At 38.1% G+C, this 18119-nt stretch overlaps 1 protein-coding gene across 2 annotated transcripts in view; it reads left to right on the top strand.

Annotated features, from left to right (window-relative positions):
- PTPRB (protein tyrosine phosphatase receptor type B) overlaps positions 1-18119 on the top strand; it is a 118303-nt gene that overhangs the window by 1820 nt on the left and 98364 nt on the right. For both annotated transcript variants that reach the window (XM_028490393.2, XM_024122792.3), the window contains exon 3: positions 9256-9506. In XM_028490393.2, the coding sequence (XP_028346194.1) occupies positions 9256-9506 (251 nt within the window). The remainder of the gene's footprint in view (positions 1-9255; positions 9507-18119) is intronic.

Below are 18119 nucleotides of genomic sequence, written 5' to 3'. Positions count from 1 at the left end.
CAAGGGACGTCCACATGCCCCAAAAAAATTCCTATGGAAGATTCATAAGCTAATGGAAATGGATCACGTGGTCCCCACTGACTTGGAAAACTTCATTATCTTCATTAAAATAAGCTCAGCTTTTTCTATCTCTCATTCTTCCTTCCTTTTTTTCTTGCTTCTTTTGTTAATTCAACAAATATTTCTCGAGCTTCTCTTTTGTTCCAGACATTAAGCACTTTGGTTAAGTACTACTAAATGTGGGTATGTAGCTCTATGTACATATGTATATGCAATGACTAAAGCCAATGATCAGGAAATTAATATTTTTGCTGATTTAGACACTTCTATTCTCTGATTATGAGGAACTATTACAACATCATAATGGTGCTTGCTAAGACTGGGAAGATAATAAATTATGCTTTTGCCAATCTCTTGTACTAATGTTTAAGGGTAGATATTTTTTGGAGATAACATATTTTGAAATGGTAAGAACCAATGTGCAGCCACAGAGTTTTCTAATTTGTTGATCATTGATGGATATAACCTGGATGATGGACACATATAAAACCTTGTATACAAGTGCATAAATTTCTGGTACAACATACAGTTCAGTCCTAGACTAGGAATTTTTATTTGTGGATATGGCTTAATTTTCTATTTTATTGAATCATCTTATTGCTTATTTACTCCTCTATTAGAGGTTTGCTTTAGGAAGTCATGAAGGATAAAAGAATTATTACATATTAGGTCTAAATCACTGGAGGAATTCTCTAGAAATGAAGCCGTTCATTAAGATTAAAATTTGTCAAGGTTAAGGGAATTGTCCCAGATAATTAAGTGGCAGAGGTATGATTAGAACCCAAGTTTCTTGATTCCTTGACCAGTACATGTTCCATTTTATAGTACTTCCCAAATGCTTACACAGACTCTTGCCCAATTGGCTACATCCAGAATCATCTGGTGGGGAGGAGGAGTAGAGGAAATCATTGCCATCATTTCTTCCTCTATGATTATCTCCAAGATTTGATTCCAAGAAATCTATATTTGGGCATGATACTTGATATTTTTTAAAAAGTTCCCCAAATAATTTTGATTCACAACCTCATCTGGGGATCAACATCCACTGTACCTTTAAATCATTTTCTTAGGTGTTGATTTTTGAGGCTTATATGAGTTTTTTTCACCACACTGATCTTTGAACAGTTATCTGTCACTCATTCACTTCAAAAATTAGACAAACATCTAATTAGGTGCCAATTAAATGCATGGGCTCTTCTACAATACAAGAAGAGTACCTGTTCTTATAAAATTTCTGATATGAGAGTAAGATTTAAAAATGTAAAAGTTAATTAGAAAATTCAACTTTATCAGAGAGTATACAGCATATAGCACCAATTCATACAATTCCTTTCCTGTAGTTCATCTAACTAGGCCTGTCCTAAACAACACAGAAACATTATAAATATTTCAGTTGTAAGGTGTATGGTTATACACAAGAAGTGAGATGCCTCCCCAAATCCTAATCAAACCTTATTTAGAAGAATATTATTTCATTAGAACTTTTTAAAAGCACATATGGATTTAGTAGATATGGGTTATTTAAGATAGAAGATAATTCACGGAAAAACTACCTCCTTTGACCTTCATACAAAACATGCCCAGTGATGGACTTCACTTCAAAAGTAAAGTAGATACAATATACCAGTTACAGTTAACCACTGAACATCCCATATCCAAAAATGCCTGATAATGTGTGTTGGAAAAAAAATGGACTTCTAGAAAAAGCAGAGCTAAAATTTGTACTATTCTAGTTCAAAAAAATCTTATATTTGAATATGCATAGGTACAATGTATACCTTTGCCTTAACACGGTTATAAGCTAACAGACACATTTTTCTTCTCGATTCACACAGAATGATATTGGTTGACCCATAGCATGAACACTCACTGATTTTCTAGAGAATCCATTGTGAAAAATTAAATTGCATGCAGATGTTTGTGATGAATGATTCCAAATGTCCTTTCTTAAAGAGTTGATAACTAAATACTATACTCCTAAGCAGCACAAATATGCATGTTGTTAATCCATAGGATGTGATTTTTTTAATTAGGTTCTTCAGTAAAAGCATACCTGTGAAGGTCAAAATCTGAACTATACATTTCATATTTGTTTCATAGAGGAAACATTCATGATGCCATTCAAGTATCTAAGTAATATTTCTCTATTACCTACTAGGTGCCAGAGCTTGTGCTAGTAACTGAAGTACTCTACACTACTGATTCTCAACCCAAGCTTCACATCAGAATCCCAATGGGACCTTTGAAATAGTATTAATATCCAGGCTTCATCCTCTAGGCCAACTAACTCAGGCATTATAATTTTTAAATGCTTCCAAGGTGATTCTAATGTGCAGCCAAAGTTGAGAATCACTAAATATGCCTTGCTTCTTAGGATAATGGGGAAGGCAAATAAGTAAATAGTTAATTACAGTAGAGTGTAAGTAGAAAAAAAAAAAAATACCCCTTCCTCCAATATATATTCTTACCAGTGTGTCACATTAAGCAACTGTGGGTTTTTTTTTTTTCATTTAAAAGACAATTCTTAAATTGCATACTTTGTAAACAATCCTAGAATCACTAAATATGCCTTGCTTCTTAGGATAATGGGGAAGGCAAATAAGTAAATAGTTAATTACAGTAGAGTGTAAGTAGAAAAAAAAAAAAATACCCCTTCCTCCAATATATATTCTTACCAGTGTGTCACATTAAGCAACTGTGGGTTTTTTTTTTCATTTAAAAGACAATTCTTAAATTGCATACTTTTTAAACAATCCTTTGAGTGCCCACTGGATTCTGTCATAATTTAGCTGTGCTTCATTCTCAGTAAGACACCTTTTTTCTTCTTCTACCTCTCCTTTACTCGAGTCTCTCTATACAGGGAGGGTGAATTGAATAGGCTTCCAGTGGGTTAAAATTCAATTCAAAAGTTAATGTGAAAGTTTTTGAGAGAAGGACCTATACTAGGGTCAGATTTCCTCAAATAATCAGCGCTACTGAAATGATTTTTTATTAGGAGAAGAATGTAAAATTGACCTGTCTTTTAAAATTTTCATATAATTTATATTTCTTTAAAACCCCTTGGGCCTTCCCTGGTGGTCCAGTGGTTGAGACTTCGCCTTCCAATGCAGGGGGTGCAGGTTTGATCCCTGGTTGGGGAGCTAAGATCCCACATGCCTTGTAGCCAAAAAACCAAAACATAAAACAGAAGCAATATTGTAACAAATTCAATAAAGGCTTAAAAAATAAATAAATAAAACCCCTTAAAACAAACTTTCAATGGACAAATAGAATTTAATGGGACCTAATTAATGGTAATCTAATTAAAAAGAATATATAGATTGTGTAGAACCAGGCTCACCAGTACATAGTAGAATACCAAATTAAAGAAAAGATGGATTGAGATTTTTGCCATTACCTCTGAATTTCAAGTTTACCCTTAAAGAATATACTACACATCTTCATTCTGGACAAAAAAAAAAAAAAAAAAAAAAAGTATACCTGGTAGACAGACTCTTTTTTAAAAAATCAAACTTTTAATATGAATTTTTTAAAAATTAGAGCCTTATAGCTATTATTCTGAATAGTAAGAGTAATAATAAAAAACATTGCCTCCAAAATGCCAACATACCTGGCTAAAAATTACAAAATTTCATTCTCCCCATATAGTCTTTTGTCAATCAGTTGCCAGATATCCAGTTATCTAGAAACCATCTTACTTTTAGCAAGGTGTCAATAAAACAAGTGATTGACAGATTCTAATTTTTCCTCCCTATATTTTGGTGTTATATTGTGTAGCTACATCCTTGGAGTCACTGTATTAAGAGTATGACTTTTAGAAATATTTTGTGTATAATTTCTCAGTCTCTATAAATTCACACAAGGCAGTCGTCAATAATACAATAAGGAAAAACCAAATTGTGTTTTGTTCAACAGTATAGCAATTTTATATAATCACACATTTGACTTTTTTAAGGATTATTATTACTTTAGGAGTAAAAATGCATTCTGAGGCCCAAATCTCTAATTTACAAGCTCTTAAAACATAGCACTCCTAAGTAAAGGGCTTCCTGCATAGCAAAAACCTTATAAGCTAAAGCGAAAATTATGTTGGTCTACAGTTTGGGGGGTACTTGTACATTTCTAGGAAAGTTCACTAGAAATTCAATTGAAAAAATCATTTTTCCATGACCAAGTCTTTTGTATATACAGGAGATGCAAAAGGAAAAGAGTTAGAAAAACTAAATTACTGTGCTATAAACCTGTTAACAGGGATCATAACTTAGAAATCTCATCTCCTTTAAAGGTAATCTTGGTTCCCTTGGTCAATAAATGCTGTCTAAATTAGTAAATGTTTCAACTTCTAAAAGGTGCTGAATATCAGAATTATTGGGAACAATAAAGGAAAGCTAAGGACTACTTTATGCCACTATTGAAGTCATGACTATTGCTTTTCTCCCCAAGTTAAGAAGAATTTTTAAATCAAAAGTTACAGTTGCATCTATTCTAACAGGAAATAGTCTTGACACCACAAGCAGACAACAAAGGTTACAGTGGCCAAATCATTGAAGTTTTATGGACCTACATGATCTGGAAAATAACTCATTCATTGGCACCCTCTTTTATATGGGTAACAGAGAAATCTACTCAAAGGATATTACTGATCTGCAAGCATATCTAAGCAAATAATCCTTAGGCGAGGGAAATAAAAGCATTCTAAACTTGAAAAGAGTTTCCACAGCACCAGTACAAATCTATTGGCAGGTAGACTATGCTCATGTAGTTCTAGGTCTTCTGGATGAAGAGTACAAAATTCCATCTATCCTTTGGATACCTATTCCAAGGAATGCCAAGTCTCCCTACAAGTATAAACACCTGGATGATTGTCTAAAATTGTTACTTTCACTAAGATGTTTCATATTGTATGAAGAGAAACATTGTATATGTCAGCCAACCAGTCAACATTTATTCAGCATCTACTACAGATTCATTCATTCAGCTCTCATATTTATCTGAGGACAGGCAAATTTTTGCAGACATATTTTCAATATCCCTGATATAGCTGAGTTAGTAAAATCCCTAAAAGAGATTTCACTGCTGAAGTAAATCATATTGTTGGCTGGCTTGATATACCTGTTGGTTAAAGTAATTGTTTAATTGTATTCATACAGGTGAGGGAATAAACTGCATAAGCATTGTAATAGGTAAACAATCATGTATGCTCTTGGGAGACAGGGTTTTAGTAACTTATTTCCATTAGGGATTGGTAGGAGTGCTCGTAAATACAGAGAGCTTGATGGGAAATGAACAAAGCAAAACCGAAAGTGTCTTTTGTATACAGAGACTCTACTTTGACCAAATTGGCTGTCACAGCCATTTTAGAGTTTTTCTCCTAGCATCATTCTAACAACATGGGCCTTGCAATTAACCATTTATTTACATGATCATTGAAAATCATCTGGTCATGATTATTAATATATGTTTTATACGATCATTAAAAAATATCTAACACAGCATCCAGAGTCCCCCAACGATTTTCAACCTGTGACACATCAATGAACTTATCAGGGCACACCCAGGGCCACAAATGACTTTCATATGTGCTCTTATATCTTTGTGGGTCCCTTTCTCCACTGGGAAAAATAAAATAAGTTCATAGATTTTCATGTGTCCTAACATTGTCATTCTTTTATGATGTGTGAAAAAATTTTAACATTTTCTTTGACCCTGAAAGTTCTTTTTGAAAAATTATTTTCAAAGAAATTAAATCATTTCATGGGTCCTAAAATCATGGGCCCTAGGCAGTGTTCCAATGTGCTTAATGGATGAGTCAGCCCTGGACACACCAAGTTATTCACCCACTTTCCATCTGCCCTTGCCCTGACCCTGTTTAAGTAGCCTCTGGCTCAGCATGTCTCTCCCACAGCCTGGTAGCCATGAACTTATAAGCCATTCTTCCCCCTCCATCCTTCTACCCCACCATCTCATCCTTTTCCAATGTGTGTGTTTGTACCTTCCCAAAAGAAAACATGGGGCATTAAGATAAACCAGGCACATCTTCATAAGGCAACCCATAGTACAGTAGTTGAGTAGTAATTGGCTTTTGAAAAGTATTTCTTTGATTGGCTAAGCTTTCATTTATTTTTTTAACCTAATTTTTTTTACTATGCTATGCTTTGATATGTTACTATGCTATGTCCTGGTATCAATTTCCATTTATTAATTTTACTTTTTTCTAATCTTGCATCTTTTTTAAGGTCTGTAAAAAAAAAAAATTTAACCTCTGATTATGCCTTCTCATTTGTTGTGTCTTCCATTGTTTGTAAATTCTCCATCTTTGGTACTCTTTTCAACAACTTTTCACTTCCTTACTCACTTTTTCAAATTTTAGGCATGTGCATTTTTTAATGTATCCTTTATTTCATTGACTACATTTTCTGAAATGTTAATTATTCATTTTACCATTTCTAATAATTATTTAAACTATTATAATTCCCAGACCTTTCACTTTATCTTTATTCTATCTCAATCTTATTTAAAATATTTTATATATTAAATGTAAATATTTATGTATAGATATATATACGCAAATCATCATTTTTCTAAGGTATCTTCTGTTTCATCTGTTAACTCTTTTCCAGATTATTTTCCCACTTTTAAAGGGCACATTACATTTGGTGTCTTCCTACAGAATGGAAAGTATCAATATAGTTAAAATGTTCTATCTCCAAAATGAACTTTATTCAAGTCATTTCTTTCAATATGTTCGAAAGTTTTTTGTATCATTTAAAAAAGGGAAACTAACAAATTGTGTATTGTCTTTATTAACATTATACAAAAATTCCATTTCTATTATTGATTTTTTCTGAGGCAATCATAGATGAATTAATAAACTAAAATACATATTGCTTTTTTAAGAAATGTATTTGAAATATGGGTTTGATATGATGCAGTCATTGCAAATCATCTTAAAAGTGAGCTATCAGTGCTAAACTTTATTTTTTACACATTAAGTGCTAAAACTTCTGAGATTGGACCCAGGATGGTCTGCCTTACTTTGAATTGTGTTCTAAGAGGAATTGTGTATAATGTGGAAACAATGTAGTGGCAGTGGTACAATAAAGCTTTTTAAAAATAGCTTCAACATATTGTTCCATTGTGTAAGAACTTTTCCTTGCATTTGTCAAAATATATCTTGTTCTTTCATGAACTGTAAAATGTATATACCTTTTCAAAGAACATCAGAAGAATTATAGAACCCAAAACATCCAAAGATCTACTATTTTTAGTATAATTTCATAGCACCCATTTCAACAAAGAGTTCAGGCAATGGAAAGATGAACTTATTTTCATCACCTTATATATTTCTATGATGGATTTGCTTTCCTCCCATCTACTTTATAATCCTTCAATGTCCACATAAGAAATGATTAGAATTCAGCTTTGCCTCATATTGTATATATGGATAAAATTATATACTTGGATGTATATTACACCTGAGAAACTTATTAGAAATGCAGGTGCTGGTTCCCACACCAGATCTACTAAATCACAATTTCGGGGGTGGAGGGTGGTAGGGCAGTTAGGCTTCAGTTGTCTAACAAGCCCCAAAGGTGATGTGATGCCTAGCAAAGTTTGCAGATCACTGCTTTGAAATTCACAAAATTTGGAAATCAAATGTTAAGACTAAGGTTTCCTTCCTGATTCTTAAATAGCACAAGTTAAAAACATAGGCACAAAGTGAAGGGGTACCAGACCTGAATATTCTGTAGGTTCTTTCTTTGGAAAAAAGGTGGTGGCCTAAAATGGAAAATGGACTTGTTTGGTTTGGAGGATTTTAAAATTACATTTAGCAGGTTGATTAAAGACAATTACAGAAGAGTAAAAATTTTTTCCATAAGGTATTCCAAAGCTACATGCAATGGCGATAAGCTATGTTATTTGCAGAAGAAATTTCAAGAGTGTTTTGATCATTTACCTAATTTGGGGGAAGTCTTGTTTCATCCATTGAATTAATTCTGTAAGCTGACTAAAAAAAAAAATAGTTCTCAGGATGAGAACTTACCAACTGCTCCTTAGTGAAGAAGAGTAATCATAGGTTGACATGCTAAGACACATAATTACATGCTAGGTATTTGGAAGCTTGTCTCTGTCCTCACCTCATCATTAAATCTTTTTTTTTTTTGAGGGTCTGAGAGCTAAAATTGTCACAGCTAAAATTGAAATCCCCTGTCAACTCAGGGAATTGGCATTGGCCAAAGCTCAAAATGACCAAAATACTAATCTCCGCATACAGAAATTTTTACATCCCAACAATAGATAAATATCTATGTAAAAGGACATTCTAACACCTAACTCAATTAAGACTGCAGAATTAAGACTGCTTCTTGGAGTTTGTTGTAAAGGCATATTGCTAATAGTACAGTTGGGTTTGTCCTGTAGAAGACACCCCAGGGATAAATGAATCTGGTCTGCCAGGCACAATGGAAGTGATAGTGGCACAGCATTCAAGAAGATAAAAGCAAACAGAAACTAGGGAGAATGTCTAAACATTTATCAAAGCCTAGATCTGGTAGATGTGCAGGTAGGGTTGCCAGATAAAATATACAACATTCAGTTACATTTGAATTTCAGATAAATGACAGTTTTTTTGTATAAGCATATTCCTAATATACAATATAATATAATGTAATGTATATTGGGGATGTATTAAATATACTGAATTATTGGTTATTCATGTGAAATTCTAATTTAACTGGGCATCACATATTTTTATTTGCTAAAATTTGGCAACACTGTATACAGGGTACGCTGCACAACCCTCCACATCTCAAGGAAAAGATGCTTAATGGTAATGATTATCTTATTTACATTTAAGAGAACAGCTGATATTTACATCTTGCTAAATGTTAAAAAATACCATTTCCATTTTGAGCCTCTTTGTATGCTTATAGCACAGTTATAGCCCTGATAGCACAGTTTCCACTGCTCTCCCTGCACCCTGTAAAATTGATAGAGGGATAAAATTGATAGATGGGTGAAATGGACAGGGCAAATGAGTATGGTCATACTCAAAGTATTTTCTATTTTTCATATAACTGAAGCTTTTCTACATGCCCGTTGTTAAAGTGGTCTTTTTCTAAGTAAAATTGCTTTTATGTGAAGAATCCCTAAAACATGAGGGTAATTTTAGCAACTGTCCTTTCTTTACCTCAGCTGGCCTGGGAGCAGAAGTCTCAGTAAGAAGCACTAGAAACACAACTCCTCCCCAGATCCCCACTACTTTTAATGCACTTCCACGTAGCCCGGGACACCTTATTAGTAATACCACGGAGACCTTCACCAGAAGTATTACAGAAAACTACAGCCAAAACAGCAGCCAGAGGCAGCACCCCAATCTGCAGATGGCTGGAACTACATCTTGGGTTCCCTGGACTACTCAACCCTTCTCCAGCACCACTGAAGAGGTAAGGGGAGAGGGAAGGGGATGGAGTGTGGTTTGGTAAGGTCTCAGAAAGCCCATTGGTTGAAAAGATTTGCTTTGCTGGAAATACTGCTACTCAAGCGGGAGATCAGGCACTCTGTGTCCTGGGTGCTAATTGTACATGAATGCATTTTGTGTAATGAGAAAATCTTTGGGATAGAATTAAAATTGCTACACCTTTATAAGCTGAAGATAATTATAACTGCACTCCTGTAGGTTGGCCACATTTCTGAACCGATGTCAGGGTTCATAGGCTTACGATAACCTAAAACCAGGAAATAGAAACTGAAATCAGTCCCTTGCAGGTCCCCCTGGATATATTTCACAATCGTTTCTGCTTATAAGGGAGGGGAGAGAGTCACAAAGCAATGGAAGATTCAGCAATCACTATAATGGATTTGTGAACATGGAGGAGGATAAGCTGAGTCTCATAGCAATTTCACATCAGCATCCACAAGAGGACAGATAAATGGCTGAGAAGCAGCAATGACACAGCCATAGAGTCTGTTCACATAGTGTTTCCATTTCAGGTGTTCATCTCTTCGGTTTTGCTTTCCACTCAGGATTTTAGGCTATCATTTTATTTTTTTATTTGTTTTTGTTTTTTTGTGTGGTACGCGGGCCTCTCACTGTTGTGGCCTCTCCCGTTGCGGAGCACAGGCTCCGGACGCGCAGGCTCAGCGGCCACGGCTCACGGGCCCAGCCGCTCCGCGGCATGTGGGATCCTCCCGGACCGGGGCACGAACCCGTGTCCCCTGCATCGGCAGGCGGGCTCTCAACCACTGCGCCACCAGGGAAGCCCTAGGCTATCATTTTAGACAGTAACAGTGTAATTAAAACAAATTTTAAAAGCTAAGGTTTCATTTGGCAATATTTAGCTGTTTCCTAATAAGCAACCCAAATAATTTAGAGAGTAAAAGCCCAACACTATGCATATGACTTATGCATTTTAGTGCTCTGGTTTCTTTTGCATTGTGCAGAAATGAATATTGCACGTGACTCCCGACTAATGAACACATACCTCGTTATTGATCACAAAACAAATAGAGCCAGTACCATATATCTTCCCCTCAACCTAGTTCTTGCCTTGCCTCTGAATAGAAGTTCAGAAGGCCTCATGACTTTTCTGGACACTCTTTATATCACTTTAAAATTCAACACTCACTCTCAACCCATTAGCAAAAATATCCATATCAGGAAATAACCCAGACTCTGAATTCAATTGAAATGTTAGCTTCTCCTCTCCCATCACCCCACCAAGTTTGGTCCTGAAATAAGGGAAAGGGAGTATGTTCAAATTCTCTCACTTCTCACTCAGCTCTTTACCCACCTCTCCTAGCTTGATCATCATGGTTTCAGATCTGTCTGGGCTTGGGAAGTGGGAAGGGAAGACAAGAAAAAGGAGCGGGAGAGCTTTTACTTAAGGAAGCCATCATGAATGGCACTGTGCTCTCCCTAAATCTTCAAGTCCTGAGCGCTTTCAACCACTGATATCAGTGAGAGATTCACCACTTGCTTTTGAAATTGAACACTTCTTGGTGGAGCCCTTGTTCATTTTGCCTCAGCTAAAACTGTGTTCTAACATCAGTTTATAGAAGTATTTTTATAGCTGAGCTTAAATATTTATATCTATTTTTTCTGTACTGATGTGTGTGTGTGTGTGTGTATATATGTACTGATACATACCAGTACACATGTAGTGATATCAGTATATGTGTACTAATTTTTATCAGTATACATACAGATATACACATAGAGACAGAGACAGATACTAGTACAAAACAAAAACAGTGTCAAATAAGAAACATGCTGAATAAAAACTGCAATAGGAACATATCTGCCTGAACACTAAAGCATTGTCTTTTAGCGAAAAGAATATTTCCCCATCTTTGCCCAAGTCGGACCATTGTGAAACAAAGACACAGAAAGCTCCCAGACATGGCCAGGCTCACTGGGATGAGTCAAGGACAGCCCGCTCTAGAGCTCTGTTGCAGGCATACCAGTCCCGGGGGCCGACCCAGCACCGTGTTACAGAGCGCACGTGGTCCAGCCCCAGAGCTGGGTTTGCAGCCTTGGGCTGTGGCAACTACTCAGTAGGGTTTTTTGGTTTTTTAATTTTTAGTATTTTTCTAAAGTGAGGTTCACTCTAAAGTTTATATGAGCTTCCAGATGGAGCACCAGAATCACTGTGTAGCCAAAGATCTCATGTTCCATTTTTTTTCTTGGAGCTCAGGCAAAACCTTAACTGTGTCCTCGGAAGCTGAATGTGTAAAAGCTCTGCTCTTTCTAAAGGCAGTTTCTAAAACCGCGGTTTTCCGTGACTCTCATGCCTTAGGTGAGGCAACCCTGCTAGATCATCATTCGATTTAGTGGGAGCATTTACTTTATAACAATCTGTTATAAACAGCTGTAGTTAAATACTTTGAGAAGTAAAAATGGGTCACTTGGGAGGTAAAATCCCTGTCCTTTAAAGTAATTTTGAAAGGTACTCTACCTCAACATCTAGAAGAGTATTAGAGAGGAATAAAATTGTTCAACTTAATCGCTTGGAATTGTGTAAAGAAAATCTTTGTGTGTCAGTTATTTTCTTTATCTGCTAGCTCCTGGTTTGGGAGGATTTTGGATTGACTTACTGTAGTTGGGCCATGAGTTGGAGTGGTCTGTTATCAGTGATGATAGGAAAAATCTGAATGTGAGCTTTTGGAGGGTCGGGACTGTACTTATTCAACTTTGTAGCTCCAGCACCTGAACATAATGCTTAATGCTTACTAAACGTGTGTAGAAAGGAAAGGGAAAGAAAGGTGTAGAGTGGAATGGAGCAAAATAGAGTGGAACTGGAGAGTGAAATGGAATGGAATGGAGTGGGGTGAAATTAAGCAGAGGGGAGTGAAATGGAATGGGGAGAATGGGATGGAGTGCCAGGGTATTGAGTTGATTCAAGTGATATAGAAGTGGGTGGAACTGTTGACCACTTGTGTAGCAAATGACACAGCTACTGCCAATGTCCATCTACTGCCAAGGTGTGATGGTCATGCTGAGTAACCATGTTTTTTATATTGCCTAAGTATTTGAAGTTTGTGTGTATCTAGTATTTAATATGTTTCTATTATCTAATACTCAATATATATATATATATAGTTTCAATCAGGGGCTAATTATCCAGTTCCTTTTTCTCCTTTCTAATTTCCCCCATTTCATCTCTTAATCGCCCTTCAACTGCCCCCCACCACCAAAAAGAAAAAAAAAGTGTAAAAGAAAAAGGAGAAGGAAGCAATGATGACTGTCTAGTGACTTTGGAAAATGTTCATGCATTCAACAAATATTTCCTGAGAACTTAACTAGTGTCAGAACAGAGTGGTTAAGAACTCAGGCTTTGAGGTCAAAGGTCTGACTGCCTCTTACTAGCTGGTGACCGGGTCTCAGTTTCCTCATCTATAAAATGAACCTCCACCTCCTAGGGCTGTAGTGTGGACCAGGAGAGACAATGCCTGTAAAATGCTTACCGCAGTACCTGATCCTTAGTAAGCACTTAAGAAGGAATAGCTGTTATTGCTATTTTTTACTGGGACACAAAGATGAATGACAAGTTGTTGCCCTGAAGGAACTCACCATCTGTTGAGGTGTTGAGGGAGATGGAGATTACACGGGCTTGTGTGGAATACAAAAGAGAGGTTCCTGACTAGTGTGGAGGTTTTAGTAGGTGTGCAGTAGGTTAATGTCTTCTGGAGGAGGGAATATCTGAACTGAGCTTCACAGAGTATAGGAGTTAAACCATTAAGAGGTGGGGGAGTGGGGAGGGAGGGAAGTGGAAGAGCTGAGATGGGACAGGATGGAAAGTTAGAAGTGATTTCAACTTTCACCTAAAATTAGTATTTTTTAAGAAACTTGGGAATTTTATCACTTCAATCCAATCACGCATTCCATACTTGTTTATTGAGCACCTACTATCTGCCAGACATCGTGGAGGATGTGAAAAATAAATAATAAAGATGGTGTTACAGAAGCACATAGAGAGCACAATGTCATCAAAGTCATTGAGTATAGGATCAGCAATCTGTTAAGACTGAATAAAAGACTTAGACAGTATAAGAGCCCTGTAATAATTCTCACACATACAGATATTGAACATATATAGATGAACATTTCAAACACATGTTTTCAAATGCAGTCTTCATCCAGAAACAGACACTGGTTCCTTCTTGTTATTTTAATCACTGACACTATTAGATTATCTGTCATTCCTTTTGTCCCCATACATATGTAGCCACTACATAGAATTTAGCACACTTGACCTGAAAGAGAAATCGAGAGAAGAAAGAATAAGAACTGAAATACTAAGACCTTTTGCTTGGAAAGGCAATGTCATTACTACTAACTCACATTTATGAAGTGACCACAGTGGTCTCGATCCACAAGCAAAGGATGAGTTAGGATTGGAACATAGGATTGGGAATGGAGGGTGGAATATCACAAAACACTTTCAATGAGAAAGTGGAATGTATTTGTGTCTTCCCTTCCATCAAGAGTTCTTCTGAGTTATGAGGAAGGAAACATGAAGAGATGCTATACACCATTTGCAAAGAAGAGAATCTAGGGGATAAAAATAATAGCTAAAATTTGTGTGCCAGCAACTATGCTAAGCACCTTCATATACTCTGGGAGGTGGGTACTTGTATGTATTTTCCATCACTGTAACAAACTACCCCAAAACTTCGTAGTTTAAAACAATGACAGCTTATTTTTCTCACGGTTCTGTTGGTTGGGGCAGGGAGCGAGGGCGTTCCTCCGCTGGTTTCACCTGGGCTCACTCTTACAGTTGCATTCAGCGTCGAGCTAGAAGTTTCACAATAGCCTCTCTTGCATGGCTAGCAGTTGATGGTGGCTGCAGGCTTGGTTCTCCACCTGGCCTCTCATCCTCCACTCGACTATACCAGCTTCTTTACGTGATGGTTTCAGAAAGCTTTGCAAGAGAGGAAACATGGAAGCTACAAGCCTATTGAGACCTAGGCTCTGTAACCACACATTACTTCTGCCACATTCTACCAGTCAACGGAATCACGAGCCAGGCCAGACTCATAAGGTGGAGAAACAGACCCCGCTTCTTGATGGGAAGAGCTGCAAAGTCACATTGAAAAGGGGCATACATATTGGGTGGGAGGAATCTGTGGTCATTAAACAATCTACCATAGGATTTATTAATTTATTATTATTATTATTTTGTAGATGCCCAGTTTAAACTTAAAGAGGCAAGGACTCACCCAAGGTCAAATGATTAAAGAATAGCAGAGCAAGGAGGAGAGTACACATACACAAACACACACACACACACACACACACACACACACACACGCCCTGCACATCTAGTCACCTTATTCTCTTGCACAGAGCTCTTATTAATGAAGGTAAATGCCAAAAGGACATGATTTGGAATCCAGCATCACTCGTTAATGCTACTGCAAAGTTGTCCTAAGTTGACTCTCTTTGGAGCAGCATTTTCCCTACCTTTTTCCTTTTCCTTCTCTTTCCTCACATCGTCTTATGCCAGTTTGGAAGGTTGTGAACCTGAGCCAGTACGTGGCTTCAAAACTCTCCTTTTCTCATCCTGGACATGAATTAAATGAATCAACATGTACCATGTGCCTACAGTACTGCCTGGAAAAATAGTGTTTAATTAACATTAGCTACTACTGTTATTATTATTACCATCACAGTATTATGTGGCAGTGTGTGTCTTTACAATGACAAAGTTGGTGGAACAAGAAGCTTGTCTACAGTACGAGTCAGGAAATATCTAGCTCAGTGGTTCTCAAAGTATGGACCCAGATTCAGAACTTGTTAGAAATGCAACCACTTGGGCCTTACCCTAGACCAACTGAATTAGAAACTCTGGCTGTAAGGCCCAGCAATCAGTGTTTTAACAAGCCCTCCAAGTCACACAGAGGTGTACTTTTAAATTCCAGAACCAATGATCGAGATTAATCTTGTCCTTCACCCACAGTCTGTCCCATGGACTTCTAAACGCCTTAGTTTCCCACCACTGACGGCACTTTTGTGCATGTGTCATGAGGGGGTAAGAGGGGGTGGAGGCATAAAAGCTAAATAATCAAGTAGCAGAAATTAATGTATCTAATTCCAGCCTCCTGCTGTGACTTTGCAGAGTGTACAACATTGAAGGAATGGGGCCCAGGGTGAGTGAGTGGAGCCTGGGGAGATAGAGAACTGCTACTAGACTCTAGGCTTTTTGTGTTCAAAAAAAGGGGGTTCCAGGCACATGGTTCCACTGGGAATGCACGAGACTCTGTATTGGAACATCAGCTGGATTTCAGCACCTGTGCACGCCCTCAGCCAGGCATCCCTTGCGTACCACATCCACAGAGATATACTGTGTTCTTGTGCACAAGCCCAGTTGTAGATCAGGCCAGAGGTAGGTGTGAGAAGTGTGCCCTGCATGTATTAGCCATTCCCTATGGGCAAGGAGAGACAGACAGGGCTGGAGGCAGCAGGAAGTCAATCTTTTGGGGACCTGAGCATGGGATACAAGAGGAAGAGTTAAATGTGCAGAAGTGTCCTCCAAAGGGAGGGAAACCAGGCCTTGGAATTTTGTTTAGCATCAAAATCTGAGCAGCCTCCATTTATCATTTGAGCAGTGGCCTCTCAAGAGAGGTCCAGTCTGGATCCCCTCTCAGCCATGTGACCTCGGGGGAGGCGGTTTGATAAAGCGGTAAAGAGCTAGGGCTCTCATGTCAGAGAAAGCTGGTTTAAATCCAAGTGGTGTCATCTACTAGTTACTCAAGTCATACTTGTTTCCTCTCTAAAATAAGGATAATTAAGGTACTCTATCTGCCTCATAAAACAGTTGTGAGGATTAAAATCTGATTAAGAAAAGTGCTTAGTGCCTTGGCTATACACGATAAGTACTCAATAATGTTTGCAAGCAATACTAACTTCCTGTTGTTGTTTCATCACCCCTACCCTGCCTGCATCACAGGGTTGTTCTAAGAACCAGATGGACCAGCGTTATTATGTGAAAATGCTTTCAAAGGAATCAAGCCTTGAACATGCATTAAACATGTTACTGGCTGGTTCTGATTCTACTCAACATCCCTCAATCTGATTTGAAGGCACACCCCCTTCTTCCCTTCCCCACCCTACCCTGGCCTGGGCCCCGGAGACGGACCACATTTCCTCAGTTCATGAATAGCCATTGTGGTGCTGGTCTGAGTTTAACGGCTCTGTGCTTCCTTCCAGCTGGCCCTCAGAGACATCACAAACCAACGTGAGTCTCCAAATAAGTGCGGTGGCAAATGCAAAACACCTCCACCTCCTCCCATCCCCCTCAAGTCTGGGGCCAACCCCTTTATCGTGCTACTTAAACACAGGGGAGTCTCTCCACTGCCACCACCGCTCTGTGGCCAGAACTAAAGATGGGACAATATTCTCCTTCACTAAGACGAACACCTAGAAGGAGAAGTACAAAGAGGTAGCAAAACAAAACACCCCACACCATCTCCTAATGATTCCTCATGACCAAGGGAAGATTCTTAGATTGTCTAGAGTGAATGGGATAAAAGATAAACAGACTTTTCTGAGACTGCCCCTAGTGCAGGAAGTCCATTCTAGCGGGTACGATATTGCGGGAAGGATGTGTTCCTGCAGACCCTAATTTATAATTAGCATCATTCAAGTCTAATTCTGACAAAGGGCTGCAGTTCTCTCAGACGGCCCACTGATACGGATTACTATGTGCCAACAGCATAATATGGTTTACAATTCACTCGACCCTCTCCGGCTTTAAAATCTCAAGGATTTTTCTTTTCTTTCATTCTCTTTTAGGTATAGGGGATTTGCCTGACTCTCCATTTTGTGCACCAAAAGACTGGGTTCATATTTTGTCACAATATAAATCATATGCACATAAAATGCGACCATAAAACAGAATATGTGCATTGAAATGGGCTCTTTAACCTGCCAGTATTTCTCTGACACATGGGTTTCCCTCAGCAGATGAGGTCAAGCCCAGATGAGGGTTGATGCAGAGAGGAGAGAACATAGCAAAGGAGGGGAAATGAGATTGAAGGAGAAACCAGGATGTACAAATTGAGATAGGAAGTCTGTGGCTCTCAGCTCTGGTCTTAGATACATCAGAATCACCTGGGAAGCTTTTTGAAGATGCAGTTTCCAAAACTCTCCCTCAGACCTACTGAATCAGAATTTACTGACATAGGACGTCAGCACCAGAGTGTAAAAATCTCCCCATTGATTCTAATGTGCAATTATGTTTACGATCCATTGGAGAATAATTGAATAGTCAACCTGTTAGAAAAAAGCATTGAACACAAGAGAAGAGGAACAGTTCTGCTGGAGATGTATCTATAACTTGAATCTAATCATCAGGAAACATTGGACAAATGCAAATAGAGGAAAACACGTACCATAGAAATAACTAACCTGTATCATTCAAAAAAGTCAGTGTTGGGGGCTTCCCTGGTGGCGCAGTGGTTGCGCGTCCGCCTGCCGATGCAGGGGAACCGGGTTCGCGCCCCGGTCTGGGAAGATCCCACGTGCCGCGGAGCGGCTGGGCCCGTGAGCCATGGCC

Source organism: Physeter macrocephalus, chromosome 6 (assembly GCF_002837175.3).
Source record: "Physeter macrocephalus isolate SW-GA chromosome 6, ASM283717v5, whole genome shotgun sequence".
NCBI lineage: Eukaryota > Metazoa > Chordata > Mammalia > Artiodactyla > Physeteridae > Physeter > Physeter macrocephalus.
Note: the sequence above shows the minus strand (reverse complement) of the source record. Positions and strands in the feature narration are given on the sequence as shown.